The sequence below is a fragment of the Gopherus evgoodei genome, chromosome 16 (genome assembly GCF_007399415.2).
Source record: "Gopherus evgoodei ecotype Sinaloan lineage chromosome 16, rGopEvg1_v1.p, whole genome shotgun sequence".
Classification (NCBI taxonomy): Eukaryota; Metazoa; Chordata; order Testudines; family Testudinidae; genus Gopherus; species Gopherus evgoodei.
The window spans coordinates 12,956,977-12,976,006 of NC_044337.1; the positions used below are offsets into that span (position 1 = coordinate 12,956,977).

Below are 19,030 nucleotides of genomic sequence, written 5' to 3' on the forward strand. Positions count from 1 at the left end.
CATAGAGAATGGTGAAGTCTCAGCTGCTCTCTGTCAAAGTTAAACACTAAGAGAGCACTGGCATCTGTTTTCTCTGCCACATACGTCCCTTTGTTTAAAAACCCAGGGAGTTGCTCAGGAGACCATTAAAACCACAACAGAGGGATTAGAGCAGAACAAATGTTATCTTCCAGAGAGTTAGCTGTGACATTTTCACCTTAAGAGGGAGAACCCACTTGCCACAGTCATTTTTTCCTCCAGTTCTCATGGTCAACTTCCTCATCCGTTTTAACACAAATTGAAACTGAAACCTTTTTGTTGTTCTTTTGGAAACCAGGTTTAGCACTCTCCTCTCCACCCAAGTCAGAGCAATTGAGGTGAGAGTTTGGGGTACAAGGGACAAGCATAACTTCACAAAACTTTCAATACATGGCATATGTAGGTCAGCAGCATGAGTTGCATTCGATTAACAGTTCTGGTTTAAGAGTTTATCCTAATCAAAGCATTCCTCCTGCTCAACCGCATTCAGATTAATGCAGTATGCAGGGATCATTCACAGCTAGTCTGCTTTCCTGTCCAAATCTTATCACTATGTACAAACAGCTCCTTAGATTTTCACCTCTAAAGCAGCAGCAGTGTTACAAGTTTCTTACTAATTCAGCACTCTTCTGTGGCACTAGCTTGCAGTACAGCAAAGCCTGTAAATACAGTGACTTCCTGGAAAACTGGCTAAAATTCTTGGCAGAGCTGGCTTTCCAGCTTTGGGAAGACCACTCCTAGGCTACCTGGACAATGGCTGGGTCTATACCTTGCAGGAGGAAAGGATGTCTGTGCAGATACCAAAAAAATAAAGATGGAAAAACAGGAGGGGGCTACAGAGGAAGTGAAGTGAGAGAAGCAATATATTTATTAGAGCTGAGGTAGCAGGAAAGGAGTCTAAATGCACCTACTTTCCACTGAAACACAGCTTAGTGTCTGTAACCCAGGCAGCTCAGGTGCTGTCTCCAACGTAAAGCTGGAGCAGTTTTTGTATTGACTTTTTCTGCCTTCTCACCTTTTCTCCTCCAAGACAGGTTCACTTACTTTACTCACTGTCCTTCTGGAGATAGCTATCTGCTTGTACAGTTCATGTTCCGTGGCACAAGGGCTGATGACGCTCTCTGAATCCTGCAGGGCTCTCTCGGGATCTTCACTCTGAGCACCTGGTTCCTTTGGTTCATCCTCCACAGCTCCAGGCGGCCTGTAGGGGCACACATAAGGCAGAGAACTTACTTTGCAGAGTAGCTGCAAAAAGTGATGCATGAACAGATCCTTTCAGAGAGCATGTGATCTAGTCCTTGTGACAAGATTCACAGTCTATAGAAAGATGGCAAGCTACTGTCCTTTTAGGATCACAAAGGGACAAAAAACTATCTGGAATAAATCTGTCACTCCCGCTCCCATTGAAATCAGTGCAAATTTTGTGGTTGACTTGGGTCCTGGTTGTCCTACATAACCCAAGAATAATTAATGATACAGTACTTCTAGATCCAGGAAGTAATCAGGCTTAAACGATTTGTATTTTGTAATCAATAATTATTAGATGTTCAAAACAACTTTAGCAGACCTGTGCCCATTGGCTTCTCCGTACCATTTGAGTTTAGCTGGGCTGCTGGAGTATGGGTAGGCTTGAAGCTTTCTTTCCAAGATTGTTTTGGCAACCTCTGCAATCTTGCTGCTAATAATATCCTGGATGGTCTGTCCTGGAAAGAGGCTGGTTACAACAGGTAGGACCTGCAGAGGGAATGAGATCAGTTGAATGGCCTGCTGTGTGCTGAAGGAAAAAAAATTCTTCCTCCTTCCATCATCAGATAGGGCTGCAAGGATTAAGCTGTGCAGTTCCCATTAGAGCAGCCAAACGCTTGCATAAGTTACATTAAAAATATAGTTCTAGCATTTATGGCCAGAAGGGACAATCAGAGCATCTAGTTTAACCTACGTTGCCCCGGCGAATAGCCGTCCTACTCCAAATACAACCACCAGAATCAGACCACAGTATTACAGCCATGAGGCATGAGCCCCAGTGTTAATTTTTTTTTAAATCCAAATGAAATCTTGCTAGGGTAAGGATTCTGGTTTTAAATTTAAAGAAATATTTAATCCATCAAAACCTTTTGGGGGAGGAATGCAATTCCTGGAAAATGAAGGACTAGTGTATACTCAACGGCATGCAGTACTTTGTTTAGCTAGCACGGTAGGTGGCTGTGGGGTTTTATTTTTCCACTCAAGCCCTGGTTTTGTTTCCTGATAGCTCCTAGTCACAGGGGGCTGCATGCTCTGAAGCCAGATGCATCATGAGCAGCTTGAAAACATGAAAGAAAAGCTTCCTTAGGTTTTACCCAAACCCTAATCATTATTATCTGTATTACCATAGTGTGAAGGAACCTTCGTCCTGGACCGGGACCCCACTGTGCGTGACACTGTCCAGACAAAGACTCTCTCTGCTCTGAGGAGCTTGCTGTCTAAGTGCGTGTGTCCAGGAGATAGCACAAGGACTATGGGCCCAAATGAACAGGATGTCACAGATTTTCACTACTTAGTCAGTGTCTGGCACAGGGAGTGGTATCAGTGAGGTACCGCATCATTTTCAGGGTCCAGCAACAGAGCTATGATCACATCCTCCTTAGCACTCATCTCATCCTGCAGGAACAGGCGGCTCTTGGCCCGGTGCAGGTAATAGTGTGGCAGGCGAGGGTTGCTCTTGATAGCACCAGAGAAACAGTGTACTGCCCGCTGGTACTTTCTGGGGGAAAAGATACAGGGAAACAGACAAGTCAGGTCTGCTGAATCCCTAGGCAGCGTGAGCTAGGGGGGATAAGAACTCTGTCAACTGGATGTAATGTGGCAGTGAGCCATTCCAACATACCTCTGCTTGTGCTCCTGCAATCCTAGTTCATCCAGCAACATACCAACGCGTCTTCGCAAACTAAAGTCCATTGGACTCAATTCCAGCGCTTGCTGATAATCGGCCAAGGCAAAGGTTAGCTCTCCCAGTCTGAAGAGGCAGTCTGAAGTGGAGCACACAGATTACTTTAGCAAACAGCAAGCTGAGGTCAGTATTTGAGTGTCTTGGGATGTTCTAGCTACTACAAAGGCCAGCAATTGATGCTGTCCTGTTTGCTCTCTCTAGATCTCTCCAAGTCTATATAAAATGCTACAACAACATGTCTTTACAGTGCCTCCCATCCTAAAGGCTCCAAAAGCTCTGTACAAACTGTAGAAACAGAGAAGCAACTGGATGAACAGTGCTATAGGACATCTAGATATTATTCACTGAAATGCAGCCACCTGTAGGGTGGAATGCAACAACAGTTAATTAGTGCTTAGAAACACCACGGAGCAATCAGCAAACTACAGTGGGATTTTAGAGAGGCAGAATGTAGTTTCCAATTTGGAATTAACAAGATGACAACCTCAACTGTTGCAAAAAGTTCCATAGGATCTTTCTTGGTAATAAACTGGATGAGATGGGAATGAGAGGGCCCAACCAAAGAAGGTGCTTCCAGTACCACAGGTGGGGAATGAGAGGGCCCAACCAAAGAAGGTGCTTCCAGTACCACAGGTGGGGAATGAGTCAGTGATAATCATTAACACTTAGTAGTTACACAGCACTTTCCATTTTCAAAGCGCTTTATAAGCATTGACTAATTAATCTTCACAACCCCCCATGCAATAGGTATTAGTTACGTTTTAAAAATGAGAAAAGCAGGGTGCAGAGAAGTTAAGTGACTTTCTGGGCATCCTGGAATGAATCAGTTACAGAATTAGGGATAGAAGCCCAGAGATCTAGCTCCCAGTCCCTTACTCAGACTCCACCGCCTCCCTGGTACAGGAGACTGGGAGGAAAGAATGGCACCCGCAGCACCCTTCAGGGTCTCCCATTTGAGCACTGACTATGTTTTACTTATGAGATATCCAACATGACTGCATCCCAGGCAGGGCAGCAATAGGCACTGTAAATCCCACACACACCCCCATGTGTGCACCTGTACATATACAAGGTCCACAGCTGTTAGCGCACACACTCATGCACTCCCTTAGAACCAGAAATGTTCCTTCGGATAACTCTTAAGTATGTTTAGAAACAAACAGCTAAGCTGTGTCTGAGAGAGAGGATACCCTCCCACAAACTCCATCGCCACCCAGGAAGAGCCTTGCTACCTCCTCTGTTGACATAGAGTCCCTTCTCATTCTTCTCCCCTTTCAGGGCTTTGTTGAGGAGCAGCACAGCCTCTTCGAAGAAGCCCTGAGTATAGCAGTGCACTGCAAAGTCATTGTACGTGAGCAGGAGCTGCCGTTGCACCTCCATGGCCACAGCTCCCTCTTCTTCACAGAGTTCTGTGGCCTTGATGTAATCATCAATGGCTGAGTTGAAGTCTTTGACCCTTCTGTGTAGAGTCCCTCTGCCACAAAGGGAAGAAGGGAGACAGACAGGATTAGAACCCACTGGTTAAGGAGAATTAAAATGATTGGGGCGTTCAGAACCTGGAACCAGCACCCACTAACTAGTGCAGACTCCTACTCCCCTCAGTGGGTCACAGATGTGCACACAAGCCACCTCAGTAAGGACTGGATACAATGGGGTCTCTACCTGAAGATTAAGTACCCTGCATCAAAGGGGCTGTTCTCGATGGCAAAGGTGATTTTGAGCAGGGCATCCTTCAGGTTTCCCTTCAGGGCCTTATTCATAGCCTGGTTCTTGGCTTTCTGTGCTCGTTTCAGCAGCCTCTGCATTAGAAGCTGAGCTTCTTCGTGCCGTGGCTCTAGAGCAATGGCCTCCTGGACGTCCTGGTAACACAGGGTAGCCTGGAAACAGAGGTTAGGAGAATACTAAGAACTTGCACTCTCGTCCCTGTGTTACTGAACACTTTACAAAGGGGAACTCGGGATCATTATCCCCATTTTGCAGATGGGATTTGAGACACAGATTTGTCCAAGGCCACACACTGCATTAGCGGCAGAGCCGACACTAGAAACCCAGATCTCCTGACTGCCAGTCTGGTGCTTGCCCACTAGGTTACACTGGGCAGGAGGCAGTTTCTCTGATCTGTCTCATTCTGTCTATGCATTTGCTACACCACTGTGAGAAGCTGATAAAACAGGTGACTCAATGCATTCTCCAGAATCCTATCATTCAGACCCTGGTTTCTAACTGAGGGCACCAGTTGCTTCTGCAGGTGCAGGGCAAGAAAAGTCTCATTTCTAACAGGAAATACAAAACAAAAATAAGATCTCCAGTATCTCTGATCCTCTCAGGGTTGAGGGTACCTCACTTCTGCTGAGCCAAGAAATGTATGATCACTCATAAAAGACAAGTACACTACCCACAGAGTGAGGCTCTTCTTTCATCTCTCTCCCTGCTTTCTATAGACCAAGGAGGGAGAAGGCTCCCAAATGGTGTAAAATTCCATGGCCAAACGAAAGGGGAAGATAAGAGCCCTGCCCCAGAGGTGTGGAATCCCACAGCCCAGGAGGCTGTCAGCTAGAAGGGATAAAAACAATCAGTTACTCAAAAGGAGTGAGAGTAGCTGGAAAGGTTTAGAATCACATCTCTTGAAACCAATTTGATGCTTTATGCTAACCGATTAATCACAGAGCAACTTAGCTCTTCTCTGTTCTTAGGAAGCAATTCCATATGAAATCCATATGCTGCCTTGCACGTATGCTGTTGCTTCCCATTACTTAGGTAACTTAACTATCAATTCAGTCAGCAAAGGGTTAAGTCCCTCCATTGTCCGGCAGATTGAGAACCCTGGCTATAGGCCAAATGGGGATAGGAATGACTGTTTTGTGAAAATTCCCTGCAGCCAGCACACCCTGGGCAGAGTAGGTGCCCCTACCCGACTGAAGTGCTCATGCAGCTTGGCTCTCAGGATGTACAGATCTGGGTTCTTTGAGTCTTGATCTAGCTCTTCATTGACGAGCCGAAAACAGTCATGGTATCTGTTCAGGGCTGCGAGACAGGCAATGCTGGAAAGAGGAAGAAAGGGCACCATAAAGTACCAATGGAGAATACAGTTGTTAGAGGGACTAGGATAAAGACATTCCCTATCACAAACCCCAGTTTACCTCCTCCTGCGATAGAGTGAGTTGTCAGGCTGCAGCTCTGAGGCTCGAGTGAAGGATTCCAAAGCGTCCCAATAGACCTCTTGGTCAAACAGACATTGGCCCTGTGGATTCAAATCACACAGCACAGAATCAGTCTGACTCAGGCCACCTGCCCATTGCTCCAGGTTACCGAGAGAGAGAGCTTGCGTGTGTTCTCTTTCTCTCTCTCCAACCAATCCAGGAACGGAAGTGCTGCTTAAGAGAAGATGCAGCTGCACTAAATACCACTCCCTCCCAGCTGGAGAGCACTGAGCACGCATGAACCCCAAATGAGACTTCTGGTTCTTCCTGTGCTGCAAATAAGTTAGCATGTTGACGGAAGGCCCCAGCAGACTAGCCATGAATATGAACAGTAGCAACATGAAACCTTTCAGAGGGGAAGGATTGGACAGAATCCCCTGCCCCCAAATATAAATAAGCACACAGGACTCTCCCTTGGAAATCCAAGTTCATGTTGACTTCCACTTCAAGTAGCATCTCCAGATTTCCCTCAAGATCAGAGGTCAATCCCTAGACCCAGTATTCTAATGCTGAGACTGAGAGATCAAGGAAAGGCATGTGGCGGGGATGGGGAAGGCTGGTGCCAGCTGGTAGGGGCTATTCTGTACCCTTCACCTGCAGGTAAATAATGAAGGCCATGCGCTCTACATATTCTTCCTTTGCAGAGGATAAGGAATACGCCTTTCTGAGGTTCAGCACAGCAGACTGGAAATCACAAAGCTGGAGAAAGGCTTCTGCCTTCTGTACATAGAACTCCACCTGCAAATGCACCCACATTCTTCAGTCCTTTAGGATAACTTGCTTTCTTATTCTGTTTATCCTCTATACACACTGAAACTAACCCTTTGAGACTCAACACTGCAATCCCGCCCAGACAGATTCTAATATATGCCAATATTCACCTCCTCAATGACATTCTTCATTTGATAATCTTGGAAATGCAAGAGCATTACAGGCTTTGTCCTTCTTGCTGAAGGACTCCATATCCCTATGCCATGTGAGGTGGGCTTGCACTTTTACCTAACTACGCCTGCTCTGCATTCCCCCTTGCCTAATCATGATCCTCTTACCTGTTGGGGGTTCAGGTTAATGGCTTTAGAATAACAAATGACAGCTTTCTCCCACTCGCCTTGGGAGAAGAACTCCTTCCCTCTCTGACAGCTGTAATGAGAAGACAGCATTATGAGCTAATGCAGAAGCACATTTCCCCTCCCTGCAGCACAGCCCTTAGGACAATCACAGACCCATGGGAGCGCTGACTCAGTTTTCCCACCTGTAAACTGGAGATAATGATTATATCTGCAAGGGTGTTATGAGGCTTAATTCATTATTTGTTAAGCACATGGACAGCTTTGGGTGGAAGCAGTAGAAAAGAGAGTGACTGTCTACAAGCACACTAGCCAGTGTTCTGAGCCTTCTCAAGATCAAGAAGGGAAATTTGCAGGACCACAGCTCTGCTAATTGACCAGCACTGGCCACCGATTGATTCTGCAGCAGACTCTGGTGACCTCACTGCCCATAAGCTCAGGGAGAACAGACTCTGAAATGCAGGAACTGGGGACTACCAGTAGACACTAGTAGTGGGATAAAGATACTATCATCTCTAGGTCGCTAGTTCATATCCTCCTCAGCTTGGTAGTCACTGAAGCCATCTGATGGTTGTTTGGTGGCCTCACCATATAGAGCTGAGAGTCTGTCATGGAGATTAGAGGACCTATGATTTTCCTAGGTTTTATCCTTCTAAGATGGGCTATGGGTGACCGTCCCTCTTCTGCCTGTCCTGATGTGAGGAAATCCAGAGGAAATCCAGAGGCAGTCAGCACAGTGAAACATCAGACAGTCTTCCAACTGGCAGATGGCAGTTCAACTGCAGATAATCTGCCCTCACTTTCAGAAAATTATCTAGCATGGCAGCTATTTCTGGTGAAAATTCCCAGCTTAAGTGGCTAGGTCTCATTTCAGTTCAGATAGGACCGGTAACACCATCATAACAGGCTCTTACTGGGTCCAAGCTGGCAATCTCAACAGAGAGACCAAGGACCAAGCAGGCTGTTCAGCCTGACTGCCCTCTTGCCCACAGAAGGGAGCCCTCCAGTGCACTATGGCTGGGCAGAGGAAGCTGCAGCCCATGCTGAACCTGTTCTGTGGATAAATCAGACCCTAGTCCCCAAGACTGTCATTCCAGGAACTCGAACCAGCACTAAATAAGGTTTTTTAAAAGTTTGGTTCCCAGCCTCCTTGCAGGACATGGACAAGAAAGCAGGTGTTTGTAACAGTGAAAATATAAGACGTGTCTGCTGGGCACTCACTGCTCCAGTATCCTGTTCTGCACAATCGCTGTTGGGGACTTCACTCCGCTGGGGTCCTTGAGGTCTCGCAAAGTCTGGCTGGACCCAAAGATCTGTCGCAGGGATCTCTCCCGGAGATTCTCTTTGGACACAGCAGTCGGGAACAGTCCTTTAGTCTCTGTCTTCATCTCCAGTCCTACCTGCAGTGAAAGGGGCTAATGGTCACTCTTCCTCTCCACCATCTTGACAGGGTCTCTGCCCTGGGCCACCTCCCCACAGCTCTAGTCCTGTGACCTCTGACCCCCAGTGACCTATGACTTGTCTCAGCTCTAACCCCACCCCAGCTCTGCACCTGGCACTCTGCCCACCCCTCCCAGCTCCCTCTGCCCACCTGCTCTGCATCAGTCACCCTCTGCCCCCACCGCTCAGCTCTGTGCCTTGTGCTCCCACCCCTCAGCTCCCTCTACCCCCCAGCTCCATGCCCTCTGCCCCCACCCCTTCAGCTCCCTCTACCCCCCAGCTCTGTGCCCTCTGACACCCAGCCCAGGCAGCAGTGCTCACTTTGCTCTGCCCAGGCTCCTCCTGCAGGGCCGCGGCCTCCATCCCAGTGCTGGTGTCCCTCGTTGCTAGGCAGGCGGTATCCAGGCAGCTGGGGACCAAGGGGGTGGGCCCAGAGTGAGAAGGTTCCATGGCCAGGGTTGGAGCCCTCCTGCGCTCGCATGGCACCCTGTGAGCCCGGCCTGTGAGTAGGGTGACCAGATGTCCCGATTTTATAGGGACAGTCCCGATTGTTGGGTCTTTTTCTTATATAGGCTCCTATTACCCTCCACCTCTGTCTCAATTTTTCACACGAGGGAGGAGCAGGGCTTGCAACAGCCCCTCCCATGCTGAAGTCACTAACCTGGTGATAGGCAAAATCCTGGTATTCCATCAAACTGCAGCCAGCTGGGAAGGAAGAAGCGGTGACCCTGCCCCTGAGCAGGTGGGCTTGTCTGATGGGGGGGGTCAGGACTCCTGGGTTCCATTTCCAGTTCTGCCACTAACTCATCATGGGCTTGTGGGCACTTGTTTTCCACCAGAGCTGCTCCACTGGTGTGTGGAGCAGACCAGACTTTTGCAGTCACCCATGTTCTGTACCCTAGGGTGACCAGTCATCCCATTATTAGAGGCTTTGTCTTATATACGGAACTATAAACATCCCCTCCCTCCAAAAAAGAGTGTCCTGATTTTTCAAACCTACGAGCTGGTCACCCTACTCTACCCTCTGGGATTCTGAGACGGAGTAGATGACATGATGTTAAACATACCGATGGCCATCAGGAGTCTGGCTCCACTGCCAGTGCAAACATTTGAAAAATCACAAGATGCTCCAAATTATGAAACTGGTTTAAAAATTAGGAGATTTTAACACTAATATATTTGGGATTCTTTGCACTTGCCTTCTGGTTTGGGGTCATTTAGAGGTCAAGTTTTCAAGCTTTTCTCCCCAAGCCTGAGGGCTCTAAGTTACTCCTTTTTCAATTAAATTCTCAGGAAATAACCTGAGTCTGACACTTGGGGCTTTAAGATAAACACCAAAAATCATAGCACAAGAAAATCACAAGAGTTGCCAACTCTGAATCTTGTCTACACTAGTGCTTCCGCCAACAGTGGAACTATTGTAATGGTGGCTGTATAAAAAGATAAATAAATGGCAGCTGATGGGCCATTTAGACTAGTTCTATGTCTACAGAAGCCTGTTATCTCTATAATTTTCCTCCATTGCTACCAGCAGAGCAGCTGTTGCCAGTGGTAACAGTACATAACAATAGTTGTAAGCGATTTCCAGGGTAGCTTTGTTAGTAACAGTGATCAGAGTTCAAGGATTTTTATCCTCTAATAATCCTTTGTGTTTCTCTAGCACCTTCCATCCAAGGATCTCAAAATGGGCTGCAGATGTGGTTATGGCATAAGACTGAGATTCCTAGGTTCTAGTCCTGGTTTTGCCACAGACTTTTGGTGTGACCTTGGGCAAGTCATTTAATCTCTCTGTGCTTCATTTTACCAGCTGAAGTAGGAGAATAATTTCCTATGACAGTAGGTTTGGGAGTTAATTTCTTAAATGTATGTGAAGTATTTTAAGATGCTTGGTTGAAAAGAAGGGAAGTTCCATTAAAAAAATATATTACTATAAATTAAACTTCACTTTACTTTTTTACATCTGTATTAACCCCATGTTACAGAAACCGAAACACAAAGGAATGTTACCAAAACAATAGAACCCAGCAGTCCTGATTCTTAAGATTCCAGCTCCATATTACCTCTGTATGTTTAACAGCCATGTGGACCTGGGTTTAAAGCCGCCATTTACATGTATGATCCAAATGGGTAAAATAATTTGAGAAGGGGATCCCATAATGTGGATCATTACAACGTGATGTTCATCTCATAGTAGTGATGGAACTTTTTTTCTTGCCCAAACGTCAACTGAGGGAGACTCTTTTGAGGCATCCTTGTCCAGTACTGGTGCCATGCAGCGTGACTGATATAGTGATACACGGCCCTCATCAGCTACCAATGCATGAAAGCTGATTACATCATGGGACAGACTGGGGGTTGGTCTGACCTGCCAGCTTTGAGGCAGCCTGCAGGCATGAATCCTGTGCCTGGTAACTCTGCCAACAAGCAAGCAGTCGAAAACCCTTGGTGCGTTACATAAGTCACCAGCTCTTCCAGTCTGATAAAGAGACCAGCAAAGATAAAGCGAAAGGGTCCTCATACAGGAAACCAAGCGCAGCCGGCTTACAGTGGCTGAGCACTTCCGCCCACAAGGAAAATGGCCACGTCTGCAGACCGCGTGGCTTGAGCCTTTCCTGCCCCATAATTAAAATGGCATTGCCCATCAAACCACGTGGTGTGAATCCCTTCTGCCCGCAAACAAGATGGCACTGCCACGTGGTACGGTGCGGTCTTTGTGATTGGTCGCAGTGGGCGTGACGCTTTAGAAGCGGGGAGGCTGCTGCTGCTGAGGACTGCTGGTGCCCTGAGGTCTCAGCGGCGCCCACTCGGCCGCGGGAACGAGGGGGATGCTGCGGCCGCTGCCCAAGCGCCTCGGGAGGTTTCTGAGCCGCACCATGAGCCACCGCGAGGCCGATCCGCGCGCCGCCGGGAAGCGGGTCCTGGTAGAGTGGGCGGAGGGAACACTTCCGGGGTCACCGGGGGAGAGCAGGCGCGGGAAGAGGGATCACTTCCTGGTCACGGGGGGGGGGTCAAGGGAAGGCAGCAGGTCCCCTGGGGGCGTCAGGGAAAGGGGGCTTGGGCCCCTGGGGAGCTGGGCCTGAGGCGCAGATAGGCTGGAGCCCTTGGGTACCCCGTGCCTGGGCTCAGCTGCAGCAGGGTTCCCAACCTCCTCCTTTCTAAGCCTCCCCCCCCACCATTGTTCTCCTCCATATAAAATCTGCAGCTGGCATTAAGGGGTAGGAAGCAGGGCAGTTGTCTGGGGGCCCACGGCATAAAGGGCACCATGAAACTTCAGTTGTCAGGCTTAGGGCCCCGGGCTGCAGTCCTGCACGTTGGGGCTTCAGCTTTCTGCCCTGGGCCCTAGCAAGTCTAACGCCAGCCATGCTTAGCGGACCCCCTAAAACCAGCCTCCAGCCCCCCAGGGGGCCCCTGACCCCTGGCTGAAAACTGCTGTGCTGGAGGATGTCAGCATGGACCAGCCCAGCCCCTTAAGTTCCCCAACCTGCAAGAGAAATAGCTCTGGTCATCGCTAGCCCATGAGCCTGCTGGCTGCTTGCTGGAAGGCCAGTTTTCTGTTCCACATACTGTCCCTTGTTGAAATGCAGAAAGTACACTCAGATCGGAAGTGTCATGAAACACCCAGTAAGCTCTGTGCTTGGGGGGAGGAGGAGAGGGAGAGCATCAGTGCACAGGTCCCAAGATTGTAGCAATTTGCTGACAGCAGTTTCAGATGTGTGATCCCGTGTGCCAACTCGCTGCATCTGTTTGCATATAGACACACACCTTTAATTCTAAAACCATGATTCAAAACTGTATTTGAGTGGAACAAAATCGAAGTTAACAAATAGTATAAGCCAGTCATAAGTTCTCCAGCCTCTTTGTGACTCTGTAGGCTACTTCGCAGGAACAATCCCATCTCTTGAACCTTCCTCCCTTTGACACTTATATGACTAATGAGAACATTCACAGTGACAATGGATAAGATAAAGTATGCAAGTGGAGTGACAATTCAAGGCCAAAGCTAATGGTTGACAGGTTAAGAAGAAATTTCCCCCATGATCAGATTATTTTCTAGTTGCCCACTATTACAAGGACCTTGATGTCTTATTCTGAAGTATGGGGTATGAGCCCTATAAGCAGCAGTGTACTGATCAAGAGGGATCACAGGTCTGATCTATTTTGGCAATTTTTATGTTCCCTCACAGCTATCCTACAACACTCACGCTACTTGGTTCCCAAAATAATTCATTTTGCTGCCCACCACAAAGGGTTCCATAGATGATAGATTCACAATCAATGTTCTAATAAACTAATAATGAACAGAAAACAAACAAGACTCAGGCCTGCTACCCCACACTTCTATCTATATCTCCTGGTAATCTTTATACCTCTTCCTTTCACAACTGCATTAACCTTTGCAAATGTCTCATAGTCAAATGTGATAGTGTCACTATCCAATGTCATATTGTATGGAAGTGCCCCATACTTGCCTCTTCAACTTCCACCCTTTCTCTTTCATCTCTCAACTCATCGAATGTGCTGTTTACAGTTCCTCCCCTCCAATCCCATCCAGACCCTCTCCAGTCCAGCTTCAGTACCTTGCACTCCACTGAAACTACTCTCACCAAAGTCTTTAATGACCACTATCTAGCCAAAGCTCAGAACCAGTACTACAACCTCATTGACCTGTCATCCACCTGTCAGCCAGGATGTTGAAATCTTCTCCTCTCTTGGCTTGTCTGGCTCCATCCACTCCTGGTTCTCCTCCTAGATCTGTAATTGCTCCTCAGCATGTCCTTTGGAGGATCTTCCTCATCCCTCACTCCTTCTGTGGGTGTCCTTAGTCCCCTTCTCATCTCTGGGTAATCTCATCTGTGAACACAAATTCAGCTACCAGCTCTACGCTGAGGACTCCCAGATCTACTTTTCTACCCCAGACCTGTCTTCTGTCCAAACTAAAATCTCATCCTGACTTGGACATCTGGTGGATATCTAGCTCAAGTTCAACACGGCTAAACAGAGCTCTGAATCTTTCTCCACAAGCCCTCCCCACCATCTCCTTTCTTGATCACGGTGGACACTACCCCCATCCTGACTGTCACTTAGGTCCATAACCCAGGTGCCATCTTTGACTCTGACCTCTCAGTCCTCACATCCAGGCTGTCTAAGTCTTGCCAATTCTTGCTGCATAACATCTCTCATACATAGCCTTTCCTGTCCATCCACACACATAAAACTGTTGTCCAGGCTTTTCTCATTGCATTTAAATTACTGCAATATCCTTCTCTCTGGCTTTGACAAATACAATCTTGCCCTGCTCATAACTGTTCAGAATACTGCTGTAAAAATCATTTTCTTAGTCCATCACTTTGACTAAGTCACTCCTGGCTTTGAATCTTCCCATTCTCTATCTCTTCAAACATAAGCTGCTTGTCTTCACTTTCAAGGCCCTTCATGGCCTATCCTCTCTTCTTCACTATGGAGATTTTGACTCCCACCTCTGATCAGCTCATGGTGCCAGCCTATTGCCTGCTTTCTCCTATGCTGTGCCACACGCTTAGGAGACGCCCCCGATAAACATCCACAAAGCTACCTCATTATCCACATGCAAATCCCTCCTTAAATCTTTCCTTTTCCTTGATGCCTAAAAAATACTTGATATCATCTCATTGTTTTCTTGTACTCTACCTATCTGACTGTATCATCTGTTTGTGAACTCTTTAGGATAGGGACTTGTTTGCACCGCACCTAGCACAATGGGATCTTGGTCCTTCCGTAGGGCCCCTCGGCACTACAGTCATACAAGTATGTTGCCGTTTCTCCTTGAAAATTATCTTATGATGCTGTGATTTCACAGCTGGAACTCACCTTTGGATTATACTCTTTGCTCTGCCAACTGCAGTTACCTAAGGGACTTTGTCTCCCCCACGTACGGATAAGAAATCACAGGACAGATACAGCTCTTAGTCATCCTGTGGCTTCTTGTTCCTGGAGATGGGAGGTACAGCTGGAATGAGTGGGGGGCCAGGGATCACCTAGGTCACTAAGCTCATTTGAGCATCTCACTCAATCTCAGCACTAAACCCATCTCAATTCTGTTTAACAAGAGAGGGACAGGCCCTTTTACCTGCAGAGTCTGGCCCTACAGTAATCAGCAATGGAAATGGTGATTGTCTTGCTGCTTTTGAAGCAGCTGGTTTTGCTGGGTGAATTTCCTGCCCTGGTAGTGAAAGGAGCAGGGCTGCAGGAAGGGCAAATATGATCCTCACTACACCACAGTGACTCCGTGTGGTTGGATGCTGATGTGGAGTGTGTCCTGGTAACACTTGTTGCTGGTCCTCTTTGCAGGTGGCAGGGCTGGGGAATTATGGGCTGCAAGGGACCCGTCATAACGTGGGCATGGCGGTGCTCAATCAGCTGGCCCAGAAGTTGAACGTCGCTGACCAGTGGAAAGCGGACAGACGCTGCTGTGCAGACGTGACCATCACTAATGTGGAGGAAGCAGAGCTGGTGCTGATGAAACCTCGGCGGCTCATGAACATCAATGGACTCAGTGTAGCAAGCGCTGGTGAGTGACTCCGAACACCTCCAAGAGCCAGCTGACCAACGCACACAACTGTAGCCTTCCAGGGACCTTTGGGCTTCACCTTTCATCTTCTTAACCACAGGGGACCACTCAGGGCTGTAAGCAACAAGTCTGAAATACCTGCCCTGGAACTACAAGGCCCACTCCTGCCAAGGTCAGTCTCCTTTTTCTTTTCCATGGAGACAACGATGTAACAACTTGGAAGCCTCTTAGGACTTCCTTGTTGTTCCATGGCCATTGAGGCAGCATAACAATAAGAGTAGACCAAGCTCAAGAAACTATCACTTGAGCTCAAGGAGAATATCCATTTCCAGTATAGGGCTTATGACACACAGTTGACCATATCCGGTTCTATCCATTAGAGGGCGGTGCACACCTCTCTTAAACCCATTACTAATTTTTCACACCACCCTTGGGAGGTGCAGAAGATTAACTGAGTTCCATGCAGTTTGCCATTTTGACATGTCTAAGAAAAAACAGGTGGCAGGGTTCGGAACCAAGGTCCTGAGGGCTCTGCATGGACATCAGAAATCCCAGGGCAGTTTTCAGAACAGTCAGGCTTTTCCCAGGCATGCTGGGCTATGAGTTCCACTCCTCACACTGTTGCATAGCCTGCTGCAAGCTAGTTGGCTACAACCTTCCAGTCTGCTGTGTTTCAGTGGTGTGGACTGTGAAGTACTTTTGGCCAAAAGACAATAACAGCGTAGAGCAGTATCATGTGGTGACAGCTCCAGTGACAGCGTGTGCCGCTCGTTTGCCAGCATGGCTGACAGTGCATTCCTGAGGTTAAAAGTTCTCTTAGCCCTGCTATGCACTTCCTGCCTTCCACATCTACTGACGCCTGCAGTGTCCTTTTTCAGGTCCCCAAGGCTGTGGGATGGTGCCAGACGGATTTAATTGCTCCTCACTTCTTGTGCATTGTTTCTTTCTGAAGCTGAAACTTACGACCTCAGGGTAGAAGACATTTACCTGGTTCACGACGACCTGGACAAGCCGCTGGGGAAGATGGCGATAAAGCTGGGAGGCAGCGCACGGTATGAAGGGAAGGACCCTGTGGAAAATGACCTTGAAAGATTTGCTTGAGCGGCATCTTACTTTGTGCATTTTAACAGGGGCATTTGGGGCTGTGACTGTCCCATTTCCACCCCCAGGACTGCAGAGGTGGCAGCAGATCGGTGGCAGAATCTTTCTAAGCTGTGGTCACTTCTGTAGAGCTTTACAAGCTTTAACTGACATTGGTTTACTCTGCTGTCTGCCCAATCTCCTGCAGTTTCCAGTTCAAAGCAGCAGTTAAACCAGAGATATTTCAATACATTGGGATGGCCTTATTTCGTGGGCTCTGGCACTAGGTGTGCAGGAAACAACTGGTGCTGAGGCTGCTGTGATAAAATACAGCAGAGACTGCCCAGAGTGGTGTTAGGCAGCCTCCCTGAGTCACACGTATGCTAGTGTAATTGACACTTGAGACCTAACAAAACCAAGACTTGTGTTTGTGGGGACAGTGACATTTGATTGAAGAGTGACCATGCCTGGCTGTGTTCAGGCCTACCCAGTGCAGACAGCATGTGCAGTGTGTACTCCCTTCTCCAGCAGCTGAAAGCATTGGGGGCCAGAGCCCCTGCTGGGAACTTCAGTGCATGGCAAGGGACGTTGTGTGTCTGCACACCCATATCCCTAGCCAAGCACCCTCTTTGGCAATGCCCTGTGGCAATGGGTCACCCAGGGGGTTTGGCCTAGATCAGAGGCTGCTGCATGTAAGTGAGGCCTGCTCTGAGTATGGGACTGGGAATCATGAGCTCCTCTCCGACACCGGTTGCCCCACAGGCCATGAGCATGTCACTTAGGGACTGATATTTCAGAAGCACTGAACACGCAGAACTCCAGGTGCAGTCACTGGGAACTGCTGGTGCTCAGCAGTCTGCAAGACAAGACAAGACAAGGCAAGCCTGCCTGGGGCCTCCTCTGCACAGCTTTGCATCAGTTTCCCAGTGTGGAAACTCAGATGTTGCTTTGAGTGACTTGTGCTTTAGTCTAAACCGGAATAAGGTAAACCACCCTAGGCTGCTCTTACACTGAAATCCAAGTGTCCGCATGGGCTTTGCACCAGGCTTGGGAGCAGGGATCAGTTACTGTTCGTACAGAGCAAAGAGGAGGGAGAGGTTAGTGTGAATCCCATGGATGATCCCTCTGGGTTTCTCACCTACTCTGACGGCTGGTTTGTCTTGTTTTCTTTAGGGGGCATAACGGGGTCCGTTCCTGCATCAGCTCCCTGCACTCGGATGTAAGTCGGCCTTGCATGGTAAAGAGCTCTATCGTGCACACATCTTAGTGCATATGTAAAGCACCATCTCTCCCAAGCCCCAGAGCCCCCAGGGAGCCACCCCTAAGGCCTTAGCCTCCCCTTGTGTTTGTGTTAGCAGACTTGGACCTTCATCTCCCGCCCAGCCCTTCTCACATGCGAGTCTTGTTTCTGACTCGTCCCTGAGCCCAGACGTGGAAGCAATTACCTAAAGTGGAACCACATGGCCTGGCTGGGAGCTCAGCCCACCAATTTAACTGCGTTTGTTGGACAAAACTCTTTCCAAGCTCATGTTAGCTGGAGCCCAGCCTGAACTCAGCTACAGCACAGAAAGAGCGAGACACAAGCCCAGCTCCCCCACTGCTGCTGATCTCTGCTGTGTGGGGCTCAGGGCTCTAGTGAGGCACTGACGGTTCCGTTTCACCCCACAGGCTCCCCCTTTGACTGGTCCCTGGCTAACCAGGGTCTCAAGGCTCCCCTGCCCTCCAGCCCCACATCAGAGCCTCCAGTATCTGCTTTGGCTCCAGGCTGTGCCAAGCATGTTTAGGCCTTTGTAGCGACTGCCACGGTGTACCGAGTGCCCAGCTCAGGCGAATGCAGGCACCAGGAGCAGGTGGCGATGGGGAGAGGACACACAGCACATCCTGCGTCCCTTTCTCTCCCTGCAGGGCATGGTGCGGCTCAGGGTCGGCATTGGCCGGCCGGTGGGAGAAGCCCTGGTGGAGCGCTACGTGCTGGGCCGGTTCACCAGCGCTGAGCACGAGGTCCTGCAGCGCGTCCTGGAGCAGGCGGCCGACCTCCTGCTGGAACACATCCTGCAGAGGAGCAGCGGCAAGGACCACATGCCCCCTGGCGGCAAGAGGGACAGGACACCTCATTAACCCTTTGAGCTGGGGGAGTTTTTATGAATATGGTGCCAATGGAAAGCAGTGGTCCTGGACTCCTTCATAGGCCTCTGGGCACAGCTGGGGTGGGCTGGGGGAGCTAAGCAGAGAGCACTGACCCCACAAACCGTGCTGTGCGGGGGCAGGGGCCAAGGGAAGCTCCTGGCAATGAAACTTGTGGGGAGGTGGCGGACTGTTCCTGCACCCCCTCATGTCAGGTGACGGGGTCTCCCAACCCCATTAGTGCTGGCAAATGCAGCTCCACGTGGCCAAGTGCCCACGCCTGGCACTGCAGCACCCTGCAGAGCGGGGTGTAAGGAGGAGCCCGAGAGAGACTCCAAGTCCCAACCAGGCTCTACCCCAGATCCCAGCTGGAGGGTTGTCGTGTTCAGCGGCATCTGCCTCCTTGCCCAGCCTGGGACCACTCTGTCCCTGCCCCTGCAGAACAGGTCTGGGACTTGGTGGTCTTGCCCGGTCTCAGCTTTGCCTTGTTCGTCCTTGGTGCCCAGCCAAGCATCTCAGTAACTCCACAGGTTTTACAGGGTGGTTTTGCATAGACTGTACAATAAACTCAGGCCTCCAGTCTGCACGCGCTTTGCCATCTACGTTCAGTCCCCCAGGTGCTAGC

General features: G+C 49.0%; 2 protein-coding genes across 4 annotated transcripts; one reads left to right on the top strand and one right to left on the bottom strand.

The window, feature by feature from the left end:
- Positions 1 to 203: 203 nt before the first annotated feature.
- On the bottom strand, positions 204 to 11,387 carry TTC16 (tetratricopeptide repeat domain 16). 3 transcript variants are annotated; one of them, XM_030535204.1, is made up of 13 exons: positions 10,715 to 11,387; positions 8,976 to 9,063; positions 8,436 to 8,614; positions 7,197 to 7,287; positions 6,742 to 6,885; positions 6,088 to 6,188; positions 5,859 to 5,988; positions 4,610 to 4,824; positions 4,180 to 4,421; positions 2,885 to 3,026; positions 2,596 to 2,761; positions 1,610 to 1,752; positions 204 to 1,219 (listed from the first exon to the last, which is right to left on the bottom strand). In XM_030535204.1, the coding sequence occupies exons 1-13, from the start codon at positions 10,819 to 10,821 to the stop codon at positions 1,030 to 1,032; spliced, it is 1,938 nt and encodes a 645-aa protein (XP_030391064.1). In that variant the 5' UTR covers positions 10,822 to 11,387; the 3' UTR covers positions 204 to 1,029. The 3 variants fall into 3 exon arrangements, 2 of the variants coding, with proteins under 2 accessions (XP_030391064.1, XP_030391065.1); XM_030535205.1 differs by having other exon boundaries at positions 8,976 to 9,154; positions 10,715 to 10,771; XR_003996726.1 differs by lacking the exon at positions 204 to 1,219 and having other exon boundaries at positions 1,676 to 1,752; positions 2,388 to 2,761.
- On the top strand, positions 11,382 to 18,986 carry PTRH1 (peptidyl-tRNA hydrolase 1 homolog). Its single transcript, XM_030535211.1, has 5 exons — positions 11,382 to 11,575; positions 14,982 to 15,201; positions 16,154 to 16,253; positions 17,455 to 17,500; positions 18,187 to 18,986. Exons 1-5 carry the CDS (start codon positions 11,480 to 11,482, stop codon positions 18,397 to 18,399), a joined length of 675 nt encoding a protein of 224 aa, XP_030391071.1. The 5' UTR covers positions 11,382 to 11,479; the 3' UTR covers positions 18,400 to 18,986.
- Positions 18,987 to 19,030: the final 44 nt, after the last annotated feature.

Bases quoted from the DNA above. Each gene is read 5' to 3' on its own strand.
- TTC16 (XM_030535204.1), bottom strand. From the start codon at position 10,821: ATGATCCACATTATGGGATCCCCTTCTCAAATTATTTTACCCATTTGG. The intron at 8,615-8,975 runs GTGAGCACTGCT...CTTTCACTGCAG, and splicing joins AGGAGCCTGGGCAGAGCAAA to GTAGGACTGGAGATGAAGAC. The intron at 5,989-6,087 runs GTAAACTGGGGT...TCCTCTTTCCAG, and splicing joins TCACTCTATCGCAGGAGGAG to CATTGCCTGTCTCGCAGCCC.
- PTRH1 (XM_030535211.1), top strand. From the start codon at position 11,480: ATGCTGCGGCCGCTGCCCAAGCGCCTCGGGAGGTTTCTGAGCCGCACC. The intron at 11,576-14,981 runs GTAGAGTGGGCG...TCCTCTTTGCAG, and splicing joins CCGCCGGGAAGCGGGTCCTG to GTGGCAGGGCTGGGGAATTA. The intron at 17,501-18,186 runs GTAAGTCGGCCT...CTCTCCCTGCAG, and splicing joins TCAGCTCCCTGCACTCGGAT to GGCATGGTGCGGCTCAGGGT.